Source organism: Protopterus annectens, chromosome 2.part1, assembly GCF_019279795.1.
Source record: "Protopterus annectens isolate FY-2018-M chromosome 2.part1, PAN1.0, whole genome shotgun sequence".
NCBI lineage: Eukaryota > Metazoa > Chordata > Ceratodontiformes > Protopteridae > Protopterus > Protopterus annectens.
In genome coordinates, this window is record NC_056729.1 from 1,578,751,786 (window position 1) to 1,578,773,366 (window position 21,581).

General features: G+C 36.2%; 1 protein-coding gene across 3 annotated transcripts in view; it reads left to right on the forward strand.

Annotated features, from left to right (window-relative positions):
- The window catches only part of LOC122794543 (claudin-16-like), a 536,954-nt gene that overhangs the window by 392,615 nt on the left and 122,758 nt on the right, over positions 1-21,581 (forward strand). For all 3 annotated transcript variants that reach the window (XM_044063025.1, XM_044063024.1, XM_044063023.1), the window contains one exon: positions 17,130-17,194. In XM_044063025.1, the coding sequence (XP_043918960.1) occupies positions 17,130-17,194 (65 nt within the window). The remainder of the gene's footprint in view (positions 1-17,129; positions 17,195-21,581) is intronic.

Genomic DNA, 21,581 nt, shown 5'->3' on the forward strand with positions numbered 1-21,581 from the left:
AGTTTAGTGACTTTGTTAAACTTGTAGGGAAATGAAAGGCATTTTCCTCACTTCATGTTATTAATGTTTGAAAGGACACTAAGGGGAAGGGAAGAGGAAGGAAAAAGCTAAATGTAAGTAAAACAATGTCTGTTCTTAGTATTTCCAGAAAAAAATGAAGACATAAATTGCATGTTTTAGAGTAAATAATTTTTACTGTTGTATGTGATAAAGATATAAAAGTAAACTGCCACTTTTTTCTTTCCTTCTTTCTTCTTTAATAGTATTAAGAGATGAAGGCATTACATTGTAAAAATAGAAAAAAAGGTTAAACAAATGCATGCTTAAGATGCAAAACTGTAAACTTGGTCTGTTGAGGTGGGGGAGGGGTGCAAAGTACACAGATCATAATATATGTAGAGCTGATATGTTTTCTCTTACTTATGCATAGATGAATGCCTGGATTAATACCCTTGGCTTAATCTAATAATAAGTTTTAAGAGGAAACAAATAATTAAGAGAATACTAAATGTAATGACATTTTCCTTTAGCAATAAATGTTTTAGCTTGTCTTTAGAAGCCTGATGCTGAGGGCTAAATTTTATTTCTTATGTTTCTATGGAGACAAGCTGATTATAGGGCAACAAAAATGCCAAAGCGCTGGCTTCTTCCAGGACAAAGTTAATGTTTTTAAAAAGCATGCAAGTTGTTTTTCACATATGGGAGGTGAATAAAGATAAAAACTCCAAGTAGTGCAATTAGGAACACAGACAGTAGCATGCAGCTTAGCATGGATAACCTCAGCTTTAGGTTAGATAAGGCCTTTGTATGTAGCTGTCTATCTGAGGCAATTGTTGCTATTTGAAGTTGTACATAGTTTTGTGTTTGTATTGTTAATAGGTTATGGGGGTGTCCTGGGTTGTGTTTGTTTTATTTTTGAGGGTTTTCAATAAAACAAAAGTCCTTGTAAAACATAAAATGTGACATAGATTCAAGTGGAGATGGTAAGAAAAAAAACTGTATAAAGCACCAGCCTGCTAAACATTATTGGGTCCATGTATCACAAAAGTTGGAAATAGACATTTAAAAAGCTGTCATATATAACAGGTGGGAATGATGACTTCTTATCACAATGGTGACACTTTCCATATTATCTTAGAATGTGAATGATTACACAGGAATAGACAAAAAGTAAAGAAGACTAATTATATTAAGAAATGCAGAGGGCAAATGGAAATGCTAAATGAGACACATTTGAGAAGAATTGAGCATGTGAATTTGATAAAGAAAGTATTTTTGGATGGATATTCAGCAGAATATCAGGGACAAAGGATATCAAGAGTACTTATATTAACTGCTAGAGGAGCTCAAATACTGATAGAAGAGGAAACAAGATAATAATGACAGATTTGTGTTAGTAAGGGGCTACTGGCAAAGAATGAGGATTATGCTCAAAATGTGTTGCAAAAATTGATAGATATGGATCAATGTGGCTTTGTGAAAGGATGACAAACATTTGACAATATTAATAAAACAATGAAGCAGAATGTAAAAAAAAATATCACTGTTTTTGGTGGGTCTTGATGCAGAGAAAGCTTTCGACAAAGTAAGTTGGGATTATGAGTAGGGCATTGGAAGCATTTGCATTCCTTGACACAATAATAAGGTTAACTAGGAGGATATATGATGAACTGCAGGCAAAAATCAAAGTGAGAGGGTTCCTATCTAATAAGTTGCTGCTGAATAGAGGAACCAGGCAGGGTATCCCATTTCCCCTTTGTTATTAGCTGAAACATTCAAACCTGGGTAGTTGATTTTCACACACACACACACACACACACACACACACACACACACACACACACACACACACACACACACTCATAGGAAAGGCTGGTACAAATTTACTAACTGTACCCCTTCTGCCCAGACTATAGGGTTACTACGCTGCCACCAGTCAACCGCTCTCAGGCTCTTACAAGGCTATCCAATTATAAGGAGTAAAATCAATACTAACATAAATGGTAGAGCATAACCAAAGCAGCCAGGCTTTTTGGAGTGGCCAAGCATCACTAAGATAAGGACAAGTATTCTCAGGATGTTAAAAGTATTCTCTAAAAGACCAGCCACAATGAAAAGTATGAAATATTTAATGATAAATAATAAAATAAAAAACATGAGAATACTAAATATGTAAGTATGATAATCACCAGAGTTTCAATCACAGGAGTAATAAAAATAACACAGTTGGACAGATTCAAACAGATGTAGAAAAATACTACTTAACTAATCTCACTGTATTTCCTAACTATCTAAAGAATGCCTGTTCCCTAGCTAACTTAATTAATACAGTAAGGCAAGATTGGATGCTGAGATGTTTGCTTCCACAAGGCAAGGTAATGAGCTTCTAACTAAACTGAACTGAACTCACCTCAGTCAATTAACTGTCATAGATTTTTATATCAGGTTCCAAAGAAAACAAAACAAGCTACTGTGAGAGTTCCATCCTCTTATAGAATTACATCAAATGTGATCACCTGGCTGTGGTACAATATGCATTCAGAGCTTTGCTAAGATCTGTTGCAGTATTTGAAAATTATAGAACAATTTCAAAAACTTCTATTCTTCCCTCCCAGAATTCTTTGTTTAAACATATACATTTAATCAGTTATAATAACACTATTGATACATTTATAACACAAGCATCTGTACAAGTCAGTGTGATAGTCAAATGACACAAAATTATTTACAAAACGAATGTTGCACATACACTGCCTATTATCCCTGGCAGAGATGGCAATACTGCACATCATCACAATGATCATCATGAAAAGATGGCTTTATTTGCAGATGATACTATTTTGTACCTGAAAAAATCAGAAAAGTACATCTCATTGTTAGAGAACATTTTAAGATAATTCCAAGTGTTTTTGGGATATAACATTAATGAAGATAAAACAAAGGCATTAACTGTAAACTATGTAGTCGCAGATGAATTAGTTCACCAATACCCATATTTATGGGGACATGATAAAATAAAGTACTTAGGAGTATGAATTAAAAAGGATTATGTTACAGTAGCTAAGGATATGTGGGAAAAGACTAAATAAAAGATATTACAAAAATGAGAAATTGAAAGCTCTGATTTATTGATATGGATAGCAAGATACAGGCAGTGAAAATGTTTTTAGTACCTTTATTTTTATAAGCAGGTGTGACATTTTTTTTGTCGACAACAAGAGAATTGTGGGCAATAATTAATAAAGGGATTTTATCTCAGAGGGGAGGAGTCAAGTGGGATAAGTTGATAAGAACAAGGTGGTTTGGGATTACCTGATTTGAAGGGACACTTCAGATCTACACAGTCAATGCTCCTATACATATGCAGAAAGCTATCAACTGGAAAGGGATTATGATGAAACAGGAGGGAAGCTCAAGAAATAAGGAGAGATTGGGATTTCAGATGCGGATCCTTAAGGAGAATAACGATAAACATACAGAATATTATATTCATAAAGTAGCAGAAAGTATTCTAAGAACTATGCCAACACAGGAATGGAGAAAGGAGATTCCATGATAGGGATGACTGCAGTTAGGGGTACACAGAATAGGCAAGAGGGGTTGGAAATTACTGGAGAAAGCTGGAAAAGGAGCCAAGGAATTTGGAGCAAATAATTAGAGAGGGAAAGGTAATAGACTGGGAAGAGGCCAAGAATTCACTTGGAATGCAGGCTAGAGATTGCACTCTCTGTGAAAGAATTATATCAAAGTACAGGCAAAGAGAAAGGAATAGGGGAATCCTAAGTGAAAGACTAGCACATTTTTGAGTTTTTAGTAGAACCTAGAAGAGAAGCTGCTGCTAAAAAGGGGATAATTAGTAGGGCATATAAAATATTGCATAACTATAGAAATCAATACGAAGAGGTTAGAAAGTATTTGAAGAGAGACTGGACAAGCAATTCACAAAGAAACAATGGTAGGATATATGTATGGCTCCCAAATATCAAATATGCAACAAAGTCTAAAAGATTTAGAATTTTGTTAGGAAGTCTTTGCATAGGTATTTTTATTCCCCAAGCAGACTCCAAAGACTTTTTCCTCAAGTAGATTCCAAATGTTGGAGGTGTGATGAAGAAGAAAGAGGTAATTGAAGGACATATCTTTTGGGAATACAATGAGTTAGCAGACTTTGAAAATTCCCTGCAGACTTGTTTTTATGTCCCATCAACTCGAGTTCAGGTCTTGGTGACTTGATAGACTAAAGAATCAAAAAGGATTCACTTTTGTGCTAGTCTGAGATCCTCCATCATCCGACCTGTCTTTATTGTGATCACATCGATCCTTCTCATTAGTGGTTTTCCTCTGCACCTTGTACCCTCAGTCTTTCCAGTCATGATGTCCTTTACCAGCAATCTTTTTCTTCGAACCGTGTGACCAAAGTACGACAAACGTACTTTCATCATTTGTGTTTCGAGTAACATTTCTGGTTTAATTTCCTCTGTGATCAACTTGTTTATCCATCTCGCTGTCCACGGCACATGCAAGATTCTTCTCCAGCACCACATTTTGAATGAGTCAGTCTTCCTTTGGTCTTGTTTTCGAAGCATCCAGCTTTCGCAACCATAGCTGACAACCGAGAATATGAGAGTCTGAACTAGTCTTATCTTCATCTGCAGTCTTTTGTCCTTACTTTTGAATATTTTATCTAGAGACTTCATAGCCATCTTGCCCAGTAACAAACAACATAATATTTCTTGAGTGTGAGTCAAATCAGTAGTCACAAGGGCACCCAAAAGGTTCATACTCGAAACCATCTCAATTTCTTCTCCATTGAGCTTGAATTTATCGATGTTACCAGTTAACATAATCTTGGTCTTCTTCATGTTCAGTTCTAGTCCCATCCTTTGACTTTCTTCTCTGACTTTCTTCAGCAGATATCAATATCTTCCTTTGCTTCAGTTAGCAGTGTTGTGTCATCAGCATACCTCAGACTCTTTATCAGCCTTCCACCTACACATATTCCAATGTTATCCTACTCTAGGACAGCCTTTCAGAATATGGCTTCAGTATACAAATTGAACAAATATGGTGACAAGATACAACACTGTCGTACACCTTTTTGAACTGAAACCAACTTGTGTTTTTGTATTCCATTCGAACCGTAGCTTCTTGGCCATCATAAAGATTTTTTATTAACTGTACAATGTGCTTCAGTATTCCCATTTGCAATAGAGTTGTCCATAGTTTTTCATGAATGACAAAGGTGAAGGCCTTGCTGTAGTCAATAAAGCAAAAATAAATAGTTGTCTGATATTCCTTAGTCTTTTCTAGTATTCATCGAGCATCAGCAATGATACCTCTTGTCCCTCTTCCTTTCCTGAATCCTGCTTGAGATTCTAGCAATTCTCTGTCTACACATGACTGCAAGTGCCACTGGCTTATCTTTAGCAAGAGTTTGCTTGTGAGAAAGTAGACCATTTTTCCAGTAGTTGCCACATTCCTTGGCATCTCCATTCTTACGAATTGGTACAAAAATAGATATTTTCCAGTTTGTTGGTCACTTTCTTTTTCCAAACTCATCAACACAGCAACTGCTCCATCAGATCCCTTAATGAGTTGTATCAGTGTTTCATCTACTCCAGGAGCTTTGTTGTTTGACAGGCCATCAATTGCTGCAATAACTTCTTCTTTGAAAATCACTGGTTCTTCTTTCTTTAGGTCTTCATCTTTATGCTCCTTGAACACATCATTTGAATAGAGATTCTCACTATAACTCCTCCATCATTCTTTAATTCTGTCAGGCTCATTCAATATCTCTCCATCAGCATCTTTGAGCATTCCCATTCTTGACTGAAATTTCTGCCTTATCCTTTTGATGCACTGGAAAGCTAGTCTGGCTTTCCCATGCACGTGTTTGGATTCGTTCTGCTGACAGACTGTGCTGAAATATTGTTCTTTGCTCCTTCTGATTTCTCATTGAAATAGCCAATTCAAACATGTCATCTTTTTTCTATCACTGGATATTTTGGCTTTTCTTCTTTCTTCTACTATCTTTTTAGCTTCTTCAGATATCCAGGGTTGCTTCTTCTTTTTGACTTGTCTTTGAAAGTGTTCTCTTGGATTCCTCTGTTATTGTTGTCTTTATGTTAAACCTAAACTCTTTGCGGACTTTATCTTTCTCATTTAGTACTTTATATCAGTTGTTAAGTCTTCTCCAGTATTCCACATGTATGTTATCTAAATCATAAACTGTCCTGGCTGTCTGATTAACTCTTTCTTTCATAACTTCACTTTGATTTTACAAACCAGAAGTTCAAGATCGGTGCTACAGTCTGGTCCTGGTCTTGTTCTAGTTGTCATGACTGCTGAATTCCATCTCTGGTTGACATATATATATATATATATATATATATATATATATATATATATATATATATATATAAAATCTATCTGATATTGGCAAAACGCATTCAGTGATGTCCACAAGTAAAGTCAATGCTTATGATGTTGAAAGAATGTATTCATGATTGCCAAACTGTTGGTTGTACAGAATTTGATAAATCTGATGCCTCATTTCTGTCACCAACACCATACTTTCCAACCACTAAACCTTTGTTTCATTTTCCTACCTTCGCATTCCGGTCTAACTAAGGAAATTATTTTTTGAGCTGTGATATAGAAATGGAATTGTCTAACATAATAAGGCCTTGCTGAGTTTAATTCCGGCTGCTGCCAAAAAAGGAATTACTAGAAAATAGAAATCAAAGCCCAAACTATCTATACTAGAAGAATTGAATATAGTGACAGAGATAAAAAAACTGAAAGTGAGATCTTTAGAAAAGGGTATGAGCAAATTACACTGAAAAAAGGAATTATGGGAATAATACATGCCAAATAATGTTTTGGAGGAGGAATGAGATTTTAGGGAAGCCAGGAATTGAATGAGCTAGATAATGTTTGACTGACAATGACTGTATAGAAGATTAGAAGTGATGTATAATGTTTGCAACTGAAAATATGTCAATACGGTTTGTTTTTGGGACTTCCAATATGGCTGAATATTGAGTGACAGCTTAGATTCAGTTCTCCCAGTGTGAAAACAGAAACTCAGAAAAAAAAAACAGCCAATAAATTTGTATTTCTGGATTAATTTCAGTAACTGGCTAGTAAGTACACTGCCTGGATGCCAGCAAAAAAAGAAATTCGGAGAACCTGAAAGAAAATCAATCACAAGAGAAGAGGAAAAAACACTGACTGGGAAGAATTCTGCAGCTGTTCAACAAAAAACAGTACAAGTTCCAGACTTAGTGCAAGACATGACTTCCAGTAACCTAGAGGAAAAAATAAGTCAAATGTACTCACAGCTAATTAAAATAAATGAAACACTGATGAAGTATATCAATTCAGATAACAAAAGGCTTAAAAAATGGAAGAAGCTTTAAATGGACATTCAAATGAGGTCATAAAACTGCAAAAATCAGAGGTCGATATTAAGAAAAGGCTGGCTGAATATGAGATTGCTCAAAAAGAGATGTTTCAAAAATAATAAAATTAGAGGACAGAGCACGTAGGGAAAACCTGACATTTTCTGCTGTACCAGAGAAGCCGGAAGAAACAAACTAAATTAATTTCATGAAAGCACAAATTAGCAACTGGACTGGTATTCCACAGCAGGAGTTGTTAATTGAAAGGGCACATCATCTGTATGCTCCAAACCTGGCCATGAGAAAACACCCTAGACCTTTAATAGTAAAGATGCACTCATACCAGCAGAAAGAGTCGATTCTGATAAAACTGTGACAGAAGGACAACGTATTAAAAGCAGGAGACAGTAGTGTTTATGGAAAATGATTACTCTCTGTACACTAGGCAGAAGAGGAGCAAATTTATTCCACTAATCAGGGAATGTCAAAAAGCAGGCTTGAGATTCAAACTGCTGTACCCAGCTATCTTCAGAATATTCTTCCCTAGAGGGATAAAATCTTTTTTTTTATGCAGAACATGCTAAGGGGGAAATACAAATTTTGTCCAATAAGTGAACTGTGAAACAAAAGGAGGTTCTGCTTATTGCTCTTTTGGAAATGAAGACCACAGAGAGAGACTGTGCCAGTGGAACCTTTTCCAGTGTTTCAACAGAAAATACTTGAGAGACAAAAAAAAGCACAAGAGTTAAATAAAAAAAAATGAATATAATAAAGCTTTCATCTAGCAAATAAACAAATGCTTGTAGACGTAACTGTATGTTTTCTGAAAGCATTTAATTGTTTTCGCAATCTGGGAGAGCAATAAAGATAAGACAAAACCAAACAGCACTTAGTAGAGGCACAGTCTTAGCATGGATAATCTTCCTTTTAGGTTAAACCAATTCTGTGAGTGCAGCTGATAGTTTGGAAAGATTGTTCCTATCAGGAGGGTAAAACTTCAACATCTGAAGATGTACATAGTTTTGTGTGATAGTACTGAGTTAATAGGTTTTAGTGGTGTATTAGGGTGTATTTGTTTTTTGTTTGTTTGTTTTGGGGGATTTCAATAAAACAAAAAGTTTTGTAAGATGTGACATAGGCTCAAATGGATATAATAAGAAACAACTATATAAACCTGACAAACATTAGTGTATGCATGTAACACAAAAGCTGCAGCTAGATACTTAAAAAAACTGTTACACATAAAAGGTAGGAATAATAACTTTTGTAACAAAATGATACTTTCTATATTATCTTTAAATATTAATGGTCTCACAGATATATACAAAAAAGAAAGAGCAGTGAACTATATTAAAACATGTAGAGTGCAAATAGCTATGCTACGGGAGACACATTTGGAAAGAAATGAACAAGTGGATTTGATAAAGAACGTTTTTCAGGAAGGCTATTCAGCAGAATACCTAGGACAAAGGAAATGAGAAATACTTATATTAATTGCAAGAGGAGTTCCAATGGCTGTAGAAGAGGATAAAAAGATAGTAGTTGTAGATTTGTACTACTAAGGGGCTACTGGTAAGGGAGGAGGATTACACTGTATTTTTATTCTACCTAAAACTGCTACAATGGAGTTTAAGAAAATTCTTCAAGAAATAATCAGCTTTCAGCAGGGAATATTACTTATAGGTGGGGACTGGAATTTGATTTGCTACTGGAAAGATGTGTCTGTGAGGCCCAGAAGGGAAAATATAACAAAGGAGGGTAGTTCTTTGAATAAATTTATGAAAATATTTGGCATGGAAGATGTAAATTCAGTACTAGGAGTTCAGGGTAAATATATGTATTATTCCCCAGAATACAAAAACTGGGCTAGGCTAGACAAAACTTACATTTCACAGGAACATGTGTATTTAATTGAAAGTTTTGATATGCATCCTATAACTATTTTAGATCAAGTGACAATAATAACTAAAATAAAAATGCAGAGTAATGAAATAAAAATGAAATGCTGGCACTTTCCCACCTATCTGTTGAAAAGAGAAGAATTCAAGGAATAGATAGTGGAAATTATTCTAGCGTTATTAGAGAAAATAGGAATTTCTTCTGAAAATGTAGTTAGGGAGGGAGATAAAATTAAACTGGAGTTTAAAATAGGGTAGAAATAAAAGAAAGTGAGATAAGGTTAAGAAGTAATGTATTATTTAGAGGGACTGACAAATGTTAAAGCATTGCACAATAGGGGGAATCTCACAGAACAAGAAGAGCAGAAATTGCATAATACTAAATATAAGATAAGGGATAACCTCAATAATATGCATGAGTTTAGAAAGATTGCTTTTAAGCAATTGTTTTTCAGAATAACTACAGATTACAAAACATTTACCACAACTAAGGCAACAGAAACTAGAAGGTTTGTTGCTAAGCTTAGGGGGCCTATAACAAGGAAGATAACACGACATCCTGTAGATGTACTAGAAATATTTCAGAAATTTTATGAAAGTCTGTATAAAGCAGAGAAATATGGCAATCAATAAAATGTACAAATGGAAATCTTTATTGAAGAATTAAATATGCCAAGGTTAGAGGTAGATGAGGCTCAATTACTAACAGTTAGGCTAGGCGGAAATAAGATAAAAATGGTGATGTATAACCAATCCACAGGAAAGTCCCTAGAAATAGATGGTATTCCTGAGGAAGTCTGGAAGCTAGGAGGGAAAAAAACTGATAAAGATCTGGAAGGTTTTGTTTAACAGTATTTTAAGAGGAGGAGAAGCACCAACATTCTGGAAGAAAGCAGTGGTGGGTGTAATACCTAAAGAGGGTAAAGATCTATCAGATCCAGCTTCATACAGGCCAATTTCAAACCTAAACCATGATTATAAAATGTTTATGTCTATAATGGCTAAAAGAATGGCAAAGGTGATGCCAAAACTGATAGACATGGATCAATGTGGTTTTGTGGAGGGAAGGCAAATATTTGACATTAACAGAGCATCGGTGATCCAGAGTGAAACAGAATGTAAAAAAATACCCCTGTTGCTGGTGGATCTTGATGCAAAGAAACTATTTGACAGAGTAAGCTTATGAGCAGGACAATGGATTTATTTGCATTCCCTGATAGAATTATATGATTAGAAGGTTGATTAGGAGGATATATGAGGGATTGGAGGAGAAACATTAAAGTGAGTGGTTTCCTCTCTCATAATTTCTGTTTGAGCAGATCAACCAGGCAGGGGAGTCCTATGTCCCCTTTGTTATTTGCATTGTATTCAGAGCCATTAGAAAAGAAAATGAGGGACTCAGAAATTTAAGGATATAATTGGTATGGTAGTCAAGAAAAGCTGACTCTATTTGCAGATATTATGTTATACTTGATAAAACCAGAAAAGGACATTTCAGAGTTCTGGAACATTTTGAGGCAGTTTCAAATATTTTTGGGATACAAATTTAATGAAGATAAAACAAGAGAATAGCTGTAAATTATGTACCCGCACATGAACTGGTTCAGCAATATTCACATTTATGAGGATATGATAAAATGAAGTACTTAGGAGTATGGATTAAAAAGGATTCTGGTGTGACAGATAATGATTTTTATTTATTTATTTATTTTACATTTGTTGACCGGGCTAGTCTAGCTGGACATGTATCCGTTTTCAGTAGAGGCCCGGGGAGAAAAGCTCCAGTACAGGCAATAAACAATGATTTGGCAAAAAAAGCATTAATATGAGTAAACAATACAAGGTAAAAAAGAAAAATCAATTTCAACACAAAAGAAATACTAAAAATAGGAGATAAACTTATAATATATACTACTGTATTAGACTTATAAAACAGAAACTATAACACTACTACTAATATATACTACTGTATTAGACTTATAAAACAGAAAAAATAACACAAGATGAAGTTAAAAAAGGTTGCTGGTAAAGTCTACTTCTCAGATATAAATCTCAAACTATTGAAAGTGTTTGTGAGGAGCTCAGTAAGGGAAAGGGGAGGAAAATTAGGTAAATGAGGACATGGTTTCAGTCGGGATTAGCACAAGGACACAACCACTGTGCTTTAAGATGTTCTCTGATGTGTTTTTTGAAAAGACAGGTAGAGTTTTGATTAGTTATTTCTTGAGGGAGTTGATTCCAGTTTTTACCTATGGAATTTGAAAATAATGAATCCCCAGCTTTATTATATGATTTAGTTAGAGATACTAGGAGTTTGTTAGAACGGAGTGTGGCTAGGTTTTTATATGGTATGATCAGTTTTGTAAGGCTAGGGGTGGCATCAGGATAGTAGAGGGTCTTTTGAATGATGAGTAGTTGTTGATAGAGTAAGTGGTTAGTTAGCTCTAACCAATCTAGCTGTTTGAGGTTAAGATAATGGTGTGTTCTTAGGGGAGTAGCAGTAATGAATCTGGCTATGCTATTGTAGCAGATAGAGAGTTTGGTAATGTTATTTTTGGATAAGTTAGTATAGATAGGTGAGGCATAGAAGAGGGTGGAGATCAGGTGTGTCTGAGCAATGGTTTTTCTAGCTACTGGGGTAAGAAAGGGTTTAATTCTGTAGAGAGTCCCAATTTTTTTGTTGACAGCTTTAATAGTGATGTTGATGTGTTCATCATAATTGAGACTGTTATCAATAGTTACACCTAGTAATCGAGTGGTCTTATCAGGGTTAATACTGGTTGCATTATTCGAGGAGATAGTAAAGAAAGGTGTGGGAGATTTATGAGTGGGAGTAAAGAGAAGAAGCTTAGTTTTTTGGGGTTAAGGAGGAGGCAGTGTTGCATAAACCAATTTTCGACAGTTAAGAAGACTGTTTGGGTGAGGGACTGGAGGGAGGGAATATTTTTAGCAGTGCAGATTAATGTTGAGTCATCAGCATATTGAATGCAGGTGGCTTGTGGTATATTGAGATGTAGGTCATTGATAAATAATGAAAAAGAAGGGGCCAAGGATTGATCCTTGTGGAACACCAATATTTACTGGGAGTAAGGAAGATAGGTTGTTCTCCCATAGGACTGCTTGTTGCCTGTTTTGGAGATAGCTCTTAAACCACTGTAGCGAGTGTGGGCTGAAAGAATAAAGGTTTAGTTTGTCAAGAAGTATATTGTGGTTAACCATATCAAAGGCTTTTGAAAGATCTATGAATAGTGCTGAGGAGAAATGATTTTTGTTTCTATTATTATTTATGGAGTCAGAGAAGGAAAGGAGGGCAGTTGTAGTGCTGTGGAATGGTCTGAATCCATGTTGACAGTCGGCTAGAAGTTTGTTTTGAAGAAGGTAGTTAAGAATTTGTTTATGAACACATCTTTCCATAATCTTGGCTAATGGGGAAAGTAAGGCAATAGGGTGAAAATTTGAGAGTTCAGTTGATGAGCCTCCTTTGTGTAGGGGAATTATATGAGATATTTTCCATAAGGTGGGATTGTTCCCTCAGTGATAGTCCTATTAATCAGTATGGATACTGGATAATTGATAGCTTTTGCAGCTATTTGTAGGTATTCGGATGGGAGTTGGTCAGCAGATGGGGTGCAAGGTTTGAGTTTTTTAAGAAGCTTATAAATAAGAGATGTAGCAATGGGTTGAATCTGAAAGGTCTTGGATGAGGGTAGAGAGGTATTTGGTAAGGAAGCAGTAGATGTGGGTAATGAGTTAGCTAGCGATTGAATGGCTTCTGTAAAATACTTATTAAAGGCTTCAGGGATCTGTGTAGCATTGTTGAGATGAAAGCCTGAAGGGGTAGGGGTAGGTGAATGTCCAGGTTTAAGATCTTTATTAACACTTGACCAGAATTTTTGAGGGTTTTTTTGACTGTTTTGTTGAAGGTGAAGATAATATTCCTTTTTGTCTGTAACAGTATCTTTCTTGGTGGCATTTCGTAATTGTTTGAAGAGGAGGTGGTCAGATGCACATTTACTACCTCTCCATTTGGCCCAGATTTTATTTCTGAGGATCATTTTTTCTTTTGTTTGCTTAGATAGCCATGGAGCAGATTTGGATCTTATTCTAGTAGAGTGAAAGGGGGCATGATGATCAAGGATTTGAAGAAAGGTTGTATTAAAGTAGGTCACTGCTTTATTAAGTTCAAGATGAGTTAGTGGTGACCAGTCGCATGCTTGCAATTCAGTAAGGAAGTTATCTGGGTTGAAGAGCTTTTTTGAGCGGGATGTTCTTAGTTTATGAGTGTGTGGAATATTCACTTTTTGTCTTATCACATATGTAAGCATATGATCACTGATATTATCTGGAAGGGTTCCTAGGGTATAACTGCAAGGATGGTTATTAATAAGGATCCAGTCAAGAGTTGTTTCTTTTCTATTTTGTTTATGAATTCTAGTAGGAGTTGTTATTAATTGAGAGAACCCATAGAGATTAATATGGTTAGTTGGGTGCTGGTTTGAACAGGTTATCCAGTCAATGTTAAAGTCACCAAATCACATATAAAATGTTTATGTCTATAATGGCTAAAAGAATGGCAAAGGTGATGCCAAAACTGATGGACATGATATGTGAGAAGAAACTAAGCAAAAGGTAATACAAAAACTGAGGAATTGCAAGCTTCGTTATATGGTTATGGATAGCAAGATACAAGCAGTAAAAATATTTTAGTCCCTTTAGTTTTATACACAGGACAGATCCGCGGTGGTGGTGCTGCGGTAGCATTGTTACCTCACAGTAAGATGCTGTCCTGTTCGATTCTCAGCTAGAGTGCCTTCTGTGTGGAGACATGCGTGAATGGGCGTACCTTCATTGAAGGTTGTGCGTCAGAGCTGACAACTTGGCACATAAAAATCTACTGCCAATCATTAGCGGACCGGAGTTCCGCTGTAGCGACCCCTAACCAGGAAAAGCCAAAAGAAAGAGTTTTATACATAGGGCAGGCATATTTTTATCAACCAGAGAAGTTGTGGATAGCAATTAATAATAAAGAGCTGAAGGATGTTATGTGGGAGAGGAGGATGGCAACAGTTAAGTGGGATAAGATGATTCTTCCAATAGAAGACAGTTTGGGATTACCCAATTTGAATAGGTATTTCAGAGTTACACAGTTAAGGTTCTTATAAATAATGCAAACAGAAACCTATAATTCAAAGTGGAAAGGGATTATGATGAAACTGGGAAGCTCAAGAAACAAGGAGAGATGAGATTTTGGATGCAGATCCTTAAGGAGAATAACAATAACCATACAGAATACTATATCCATAAAGTAGCAGAAAGTATTGTAAGAACTGAGCCAACACAGGAATGGAGAAAGGAGATTTTGCCGATAGAGATGACTGCAATTAGGGATGCAGACAATAGGCAAGAGGGGGCTGGAATTTATTAGGAAAAAAACTGGCAAAAGAACCAAAGTACTGGGGGCAAATAATTAGAGAGAGAGAAAGGTAATAGAATGGCAAGACGCCAAGAAGTTATTGGACTGCAGGCTAGGGATTGCCTTCCCTATCAAGGATTGATATCAAAGTAAACAGAAAGAAGGGGATCCTAAGTGAAAGACCAACACTGTTAGAGTTGTTAGCAGAATCTAGAACAGAAGCTACTGTTAAACAATGAATAATTAGTACAGCATAGAAAATACTGCATGATAACTATAAGAATCAATCAGAGGAGGTTAGAAAGGATTGGTAAGAGGAATTGAATAAGTAATTCACAAAGAAATAATGTGGGGATTTATGCATATCTCCCAAATATGCAACAAAGTCTAGAAGATTTAGGATCTTTGTTTGGAAGTATTTACATAGGTATTTTATACTCCAAGTAAACTCCAAATAATTTTCCTCAGGTAGACAGCAAATGTTGGAGGTGTGATAGGGAAGAAAGAGGTAAATGGGAACATATTTTCTGGTATCCTCACAGATTGGCAGACTTTAAAGATTTCCTGCAGACTATTCTGTCAGAATTACTGGGTGAGCAAATTGGTGTAACTAAGGAAATGATTTTTTTTGAGCTATCATACAGAATCCAGATTGCCTAGACATAGTAAGGCCTTGCTGAGTCTATTATGGTGGCAGCCAAAAAAATCAGTTACTAGAAAATGGAAATCAAAGTCTAAACCAACTGTACTAGAAGTAGTGAATATAGTAACATATATAAAACTGGAATTGGAATCTTTAGAAAAGTGCAGGAGCAAATTACATAGAAAAAAATGGGAATTGTGGGAACAATACATACAGAGGATGAACAAGGTTTAGAAGAAGGCAGGATCTGAATGACTTATGTAATGTTTGACTGACAATGACTGAACAGATTATAAGTGATGTATATTGTTTGCAACTAAAATTATGTCAATATGGTTTGTGGTTTATAATGTCTGCAACTAAAATTTTGTCAGTGTGGTTTGTTTTCATTTTGGTTTCTTTTTGGGGATAAACTCTTGGCTAGGTTTGTAAGGGCTCCAGGGCCATTAGCCTTGTATCCTATGATCCTATATGAATGTAATTGCCTATGTCATACGTGATAATTTAATAAAGATGTTTCTTGTTTAAAAATATGGTTTGTTTTCATTTATATAAATGTATTATTGCCTATGTCACAAGTGATATTTCAATAAAAATATTTCTTGTTTAAAAAAAAAATAAATGTAGCCACCAGTCAGATACTTTCACAGACTCATTCATTCAAACACTCCCTCACTTGCTCATTCTCTGTCTCACTGCTTGACTCACTCATTCTCTCACTCTCTAATCATATGATGTACCAGATTTGGTCTTAACATTTCAGGGGTCCATATTAAATAAACGAAAAGTGGAAATGTCGAACGGCCAAATGAATGAAAAGGCTGTTCCTCAATATCGCTATTGTAAGATCGTGGTACAGTGAAGGCTGGAAATTTTGGCCGTTCTTCACTGTAGTGTGATCTCAGAGTTGGCATATAAAATTACCAGGGTGTGTGGGGGCACAGCCCCCACAATATTAATTTCGAGGAATGGCCTTTTCGTTTATTTGGCCGTTTGACATTTCTACTTTTCATTTATTTAATAGGGAAGCACATTTCAGATGTAAAAAGGTAGACATCAAATATTGAGGTGTGATGGGGAAGACTGCAGTAACTGGGAACAAATGTTTTGGGAGTATAATGAGATGGCAGATTTTAAAAATTCCCCTACAGAGCACTATGTCAAAAATATTGGGTGAGCAAATGTTGTAACTAAGGAAATAATGTATTTGAACTGGGACACAGGCTCTGAATTGCCTAGACATGGTAAAGCCTCATTAAGTTTAATTCTCTTGGCTGTCAAAAAAGCAACTACTGGAAAATGGAAAACAAAGTCTAAACCAACTGTATTTGAAGTATTGAATATTATAAAATATATAAAAGAACTGGAAGAGGTATCTTTAAAACGGAAAGGAGCAAGTTATATGGAAATAAATGGAAATTGTGGGAACATTACATGGTGAATAATGTTCATGGGGAGAATAAGTGAAGTTTAAGGGAAAGCAGGAATTCAACCATGTATGTAATGTTGGACTGATGATAGTTACAATGAAAGAAAAGATATGCGATGTATAAGGTACGTAAATGGAAAAATGTTAATATGGTTTGCTTTCTTTTCTGTTAGTATATTTGCCTATGTCTTATGTGATAATTTAGTAAAGGTGTTTAAAAAAATATTTCAGACGTGAAAGAGAAAACACATTAAATATGTCAAAAGAAAGCAAATGTCTGGCTGTTTAAATTCCTGGCTTTGTGTCAAGAGTAAAGATATATATTTCTTTGTTTTCTTTGTAGGAGTGTTGTCAGCTGTGGGTATCGTGAGTTACAGTGTATATGTGTACTACACTCATCAGTATGAGGTAACCTTGAAATGTTCATCTGCTCTTACTTCACTGTTATTCAGTGGTTCATGTCATGAATAGGTCTTTAGAAGGGCATGCTGTATAATATTCAATGCTAGGCACTGACGGCAGCATCCTACAAGGATATCACATTATTTTCAAACAAGAATATCATGTTGTTTTCAAAGCTGCTCTAGCAAGAGAAGGAAGATGCAAAGCACATTACTATATAGAACAGATATTCAAAACATTGTTATGAAAAATTCATCATTATTACAATTATACTCTTCTTTTATTTGCAATCAACAGAGATTTAAGTGGGCTGTATCACATACATCCTGTATCAGTTTAATCTGATAACTGAGAAATGTTTATCTTTCACAATGTTTGCGCCTCCATTTATTATATATGTGTTTTAAGGGCAGATATATGCTATTATGAGAAATGATATGAAGACAAGAAAATATGTGATGATGTTTGAAAACAAAAGGCACAGGAGGGCTGCCATGTAAAGGAAAATGCTGGTGTGATTTGGTTACATTTATAACCATCTTTTTAAAAGGTCTCCTTGCTGATCAGTTTCAGCCTGTTGGCATTACTGTGCTAGATTTGCCACACATACACACACACACACACACACACATATATATATATATATATATATATAGATAGAGAGAGAGAGAGAGAGTGAACTCCATTCATACCATTTGTATAATGAGTTATCTCACTTTGTGAAAATATAAAAATAAGTAATAAAGTAGTAAGGCACAACCACTCCTCCATTCATGTAGAAGTATAGTGGGTATATAGATCAATAAGACCAGCTAAAATGAAAAGTACCATATCTATAGGCTACCATACTGCTTACAGCAATGTAAAAAACATTTTTTGGAAAATTCCTTTTAGGAAGTGAAAGTAGTTTGATGTACTTTGTTTATTCAGTAAGAAAGTAAATTTAAACAGACAGAACAAATGCAATGTGTGTGTCTGTGTGTGTGTGTGTGTGTGTGTGTGTGTGTGTGTGTGTGTGTGTGTGTGTGTGTGTGTGTGTGTGTGTGTGCGTGTGTGTGTATACATCTGTGCCCATGTGAACAAGTGCATGTATGTATAAACTAGTAAGAAAAGTATAATGTCTGGTGTTCCTGAGTGACCAAGTACACATTCAATTTCTTTGCTATAGCTTGAGATTTTTTCCCCATTTAACCTCTTTCTACCAGACATAAATTAATTCTTCAAGGCCACTTTAACTGGCCATCAGACCTTATATCTTAACTCACTCCCACAGATGCAAGTCCCATTTTACAATCCAAGTCACTAGAAAAAATAACAGCATGTTGCTGCAAATTGCAGAAAGGTCTCAGGTTTTCACCTGTGTAAGATGTTGCATGTTGAGGGTATAAAAGGACGACAGCGTGAAATTTTTTCATTCTCTTTGTCTCTATGAAATAATGCAATGGGGATATTGACAGCACATAACTGTCTTGTAATTGAAAATCTTATTTTGGGGGAATGATAACATTTACATTTACCCACCAGCAAAGCTATGCTGCTCTAGCAATTTTTTTAAAAAAATGTCCATGTAAACTATCTTTGTAGTCAGGCCTAAGTGGTCTCAAATAAAGATCAGAGATGAACTAGTTTACTTAGGGACACCAAAGTGGATTTTAATGCCAGCACTTATGAAGGCAGTAAAATCTTTACAACCAGTATCAGTAGCTTCCAATTCTCAGCTGAGCAGCCCATAACTTTAATTATAGACAATCTAATAAAGAGTATTTTAAGTAACTACATCAGTCAGCAATGTGTCAGCAGTCTTACTAAAAGTCAGTCAAAAACTTCACCTGTATCTTCATTTGCAGTGAAAGCCAAGAAGAAAGGGAATAGCTCTAGTCCCCTTATCTTCAGAAGTGCAGGAGGATTTCTGTAACTGGATATGGGAAGATATATTGGTGAATAGCCCATAAGGAAAACTTTGTTTTCTAAAATGAGATATTTTGAAATGATGAGACTGTAGCAGGCTAATTGGTCTGTCCTTCCTCTAGTATTTTCCAGCATGTTAATATACAGTTTTCAGCACCCACAAGATCTGACAGATCATTCAGGCTTCTGTTGACAGAAAGGGTGGGATTCATTGAGAAGCATTCTGTATCTCTGTGATGCTTGTGCAACTCTCTGGTGATGCATGGTGGTGAAGATAATAACTAAAATACAAATGTGGACATACTCTGCTATTTGCAAGTCGCTGAGCAGAACTGCAGCCATAGCATTCCACATGTATGTGCAGTGTTAGTATAGCTCAACAGAGCTAAGGGGATATACTTTTCACATAGTCAACAGCAATGGCCATGTACACCATTGCACAGCCTCTGTAGCACCCCATAGCTTCATAGGTGTATAGTAGGTTAACGACCACTGGGACCTTTATAAGCCTAGCCATGCAACCCAAATTTATCCCACGAGTTACTGTGCCTTACATGTTATTTTAAGAGGTGTATGTTAGTTAGGGTAAGATTTAACAGCTGCCTCTGTCCATCAGTGACATAGGTGTCAGACCAGGATTAAATTTCCGATTTTCCATCCACTGGTCCAAGTTGCTATTGAATACGGTTAGGGAAGGACTCTGCTTCACATGGATGTGAAGCCTATTCCAGAGAATGGGGGAGTCTGTCAGATACATACCAGTCCCTCCAACATGTCCTATTTACGTTGCAAGCAAAGATTAAATCCTTAGACCTTGTAAGCCAGGCATAAAACCCTAATCAGCAGTTTGGTAGAAACTGAGTATAGAGAGATGACTTTGAGGAGATCTGCACAGGACATTGCGTTTACATCTTGTATTTTTTTTTTTTTTAATGAGGAATCCTTGTGGACATTCCAGTTTTTGCATGTATACTGAAGGGAGCATTATACTCAATGATGGGTCTAATGAGGGCTGAGTACAATGGCATGATGACTTCCCTTGGCCTAGATGCCATGCCCTTACTTATAAGTTGAGTGACACAGAATTATTTTCTTACTACTTTTGACACACATTGGTCGAAAGCCAGGATACTATTTGCATGTGTCACCAAATCCCTGAATACTCTGTCTACTTTTAGGGGTGTTTTATCAATGAGGTTGTTTCCCTGGGTGGCTGAGCTCTCAAAAAGTACATTAATACATTTCTTGGCATTGGGTTTTAAGCCACTTTTTTGGCACCGGTAGTTTGGATTGTTAGATTTTCCTGTAAGATGTCAGTATGTATGGAGAACGTAATTTATTTATTTATTTATTTATTTAACATTTGTTAACAGGGAAAGTCCAACTTGGAACAAAGCCAATTGCAGAAGGTTTATGTCTCTATGGCCAGCAACAAACATCTCACAATAACTAAGACAGCCCAGCAGCATATAATGGCATATTAGAGAGGGCTAGTGCACATATTAGCATGTCCCACAGCACAAAAACAAAACAGCACTACTAACACACACACACACACACACACACACACACACACACACATATAAATTAATGGATTGTGTTATGAGGGTCTATATAAGTTGCCTCCTTATGATGCATAAAATGGCATAGAAAAGGTTTATAAGGACAGTACAAAAGGGGGATGGCAATAAGCAGTGGAGCACACACAAGGACAGCATATAGCACAGTGCAGGATGGAGAAAAGAGGGGGGGGGTTTGCAAAAATAGTCTCTTTACAGAGATAAGGGAGGAGGCTAAAGGACAATGGGAAAACAAGCGGTAGCTGCATGCAAAAGAAAACATATATGTAGAAAACAGTACATGCAAAAAGGCGTGGTTGTGCACATACTGGAATGGGGAGACATGGAGTAGTCAGGAACACACAAAGGGTAGAAAAACAGTAATTTGTTGGGTTGGATAATGCATAAGGGATGGGGTAGCATACATTATGAAGGGAAAACTCTATGCTGGGAATAGGGTGGGGTGGGGGGAAGCATGAAGGCTGCCAATAAGGCCAGAAAAAAACTACACTGACCTATCACCAGCAGATGGATCATTGTGCCTGGTGGTAATGGTAATTCCCCTACCAATAACTTGATGGTCAGGGGCCATATGTCAGCAGTTCTTCTATTTGCTGCAGGATGCATTTAACACAGCTAAGACGGACATACAGCTGCCATTCAACCACAGACTCTATTGATTACTTTAGCTGGGGGGAGGCCACCAAAAGCAGTGGGACAACAAGGCACTCCCATTCCCATCAACATCACTAGCTTCAACTCCAGCATGGAGTAGGCTGTGGTTAAGGGGCCTGGTCCATATGTTCTTCCTATGGATATCTGAAATGGAGGGAAATAATATATTATGTCATCCTTTCCACTGTGTCTATAAAAGGAAAGACAGATTTACAAAGTTAATGAGAGAGTGAATGTGCTGTTAAAAAGAC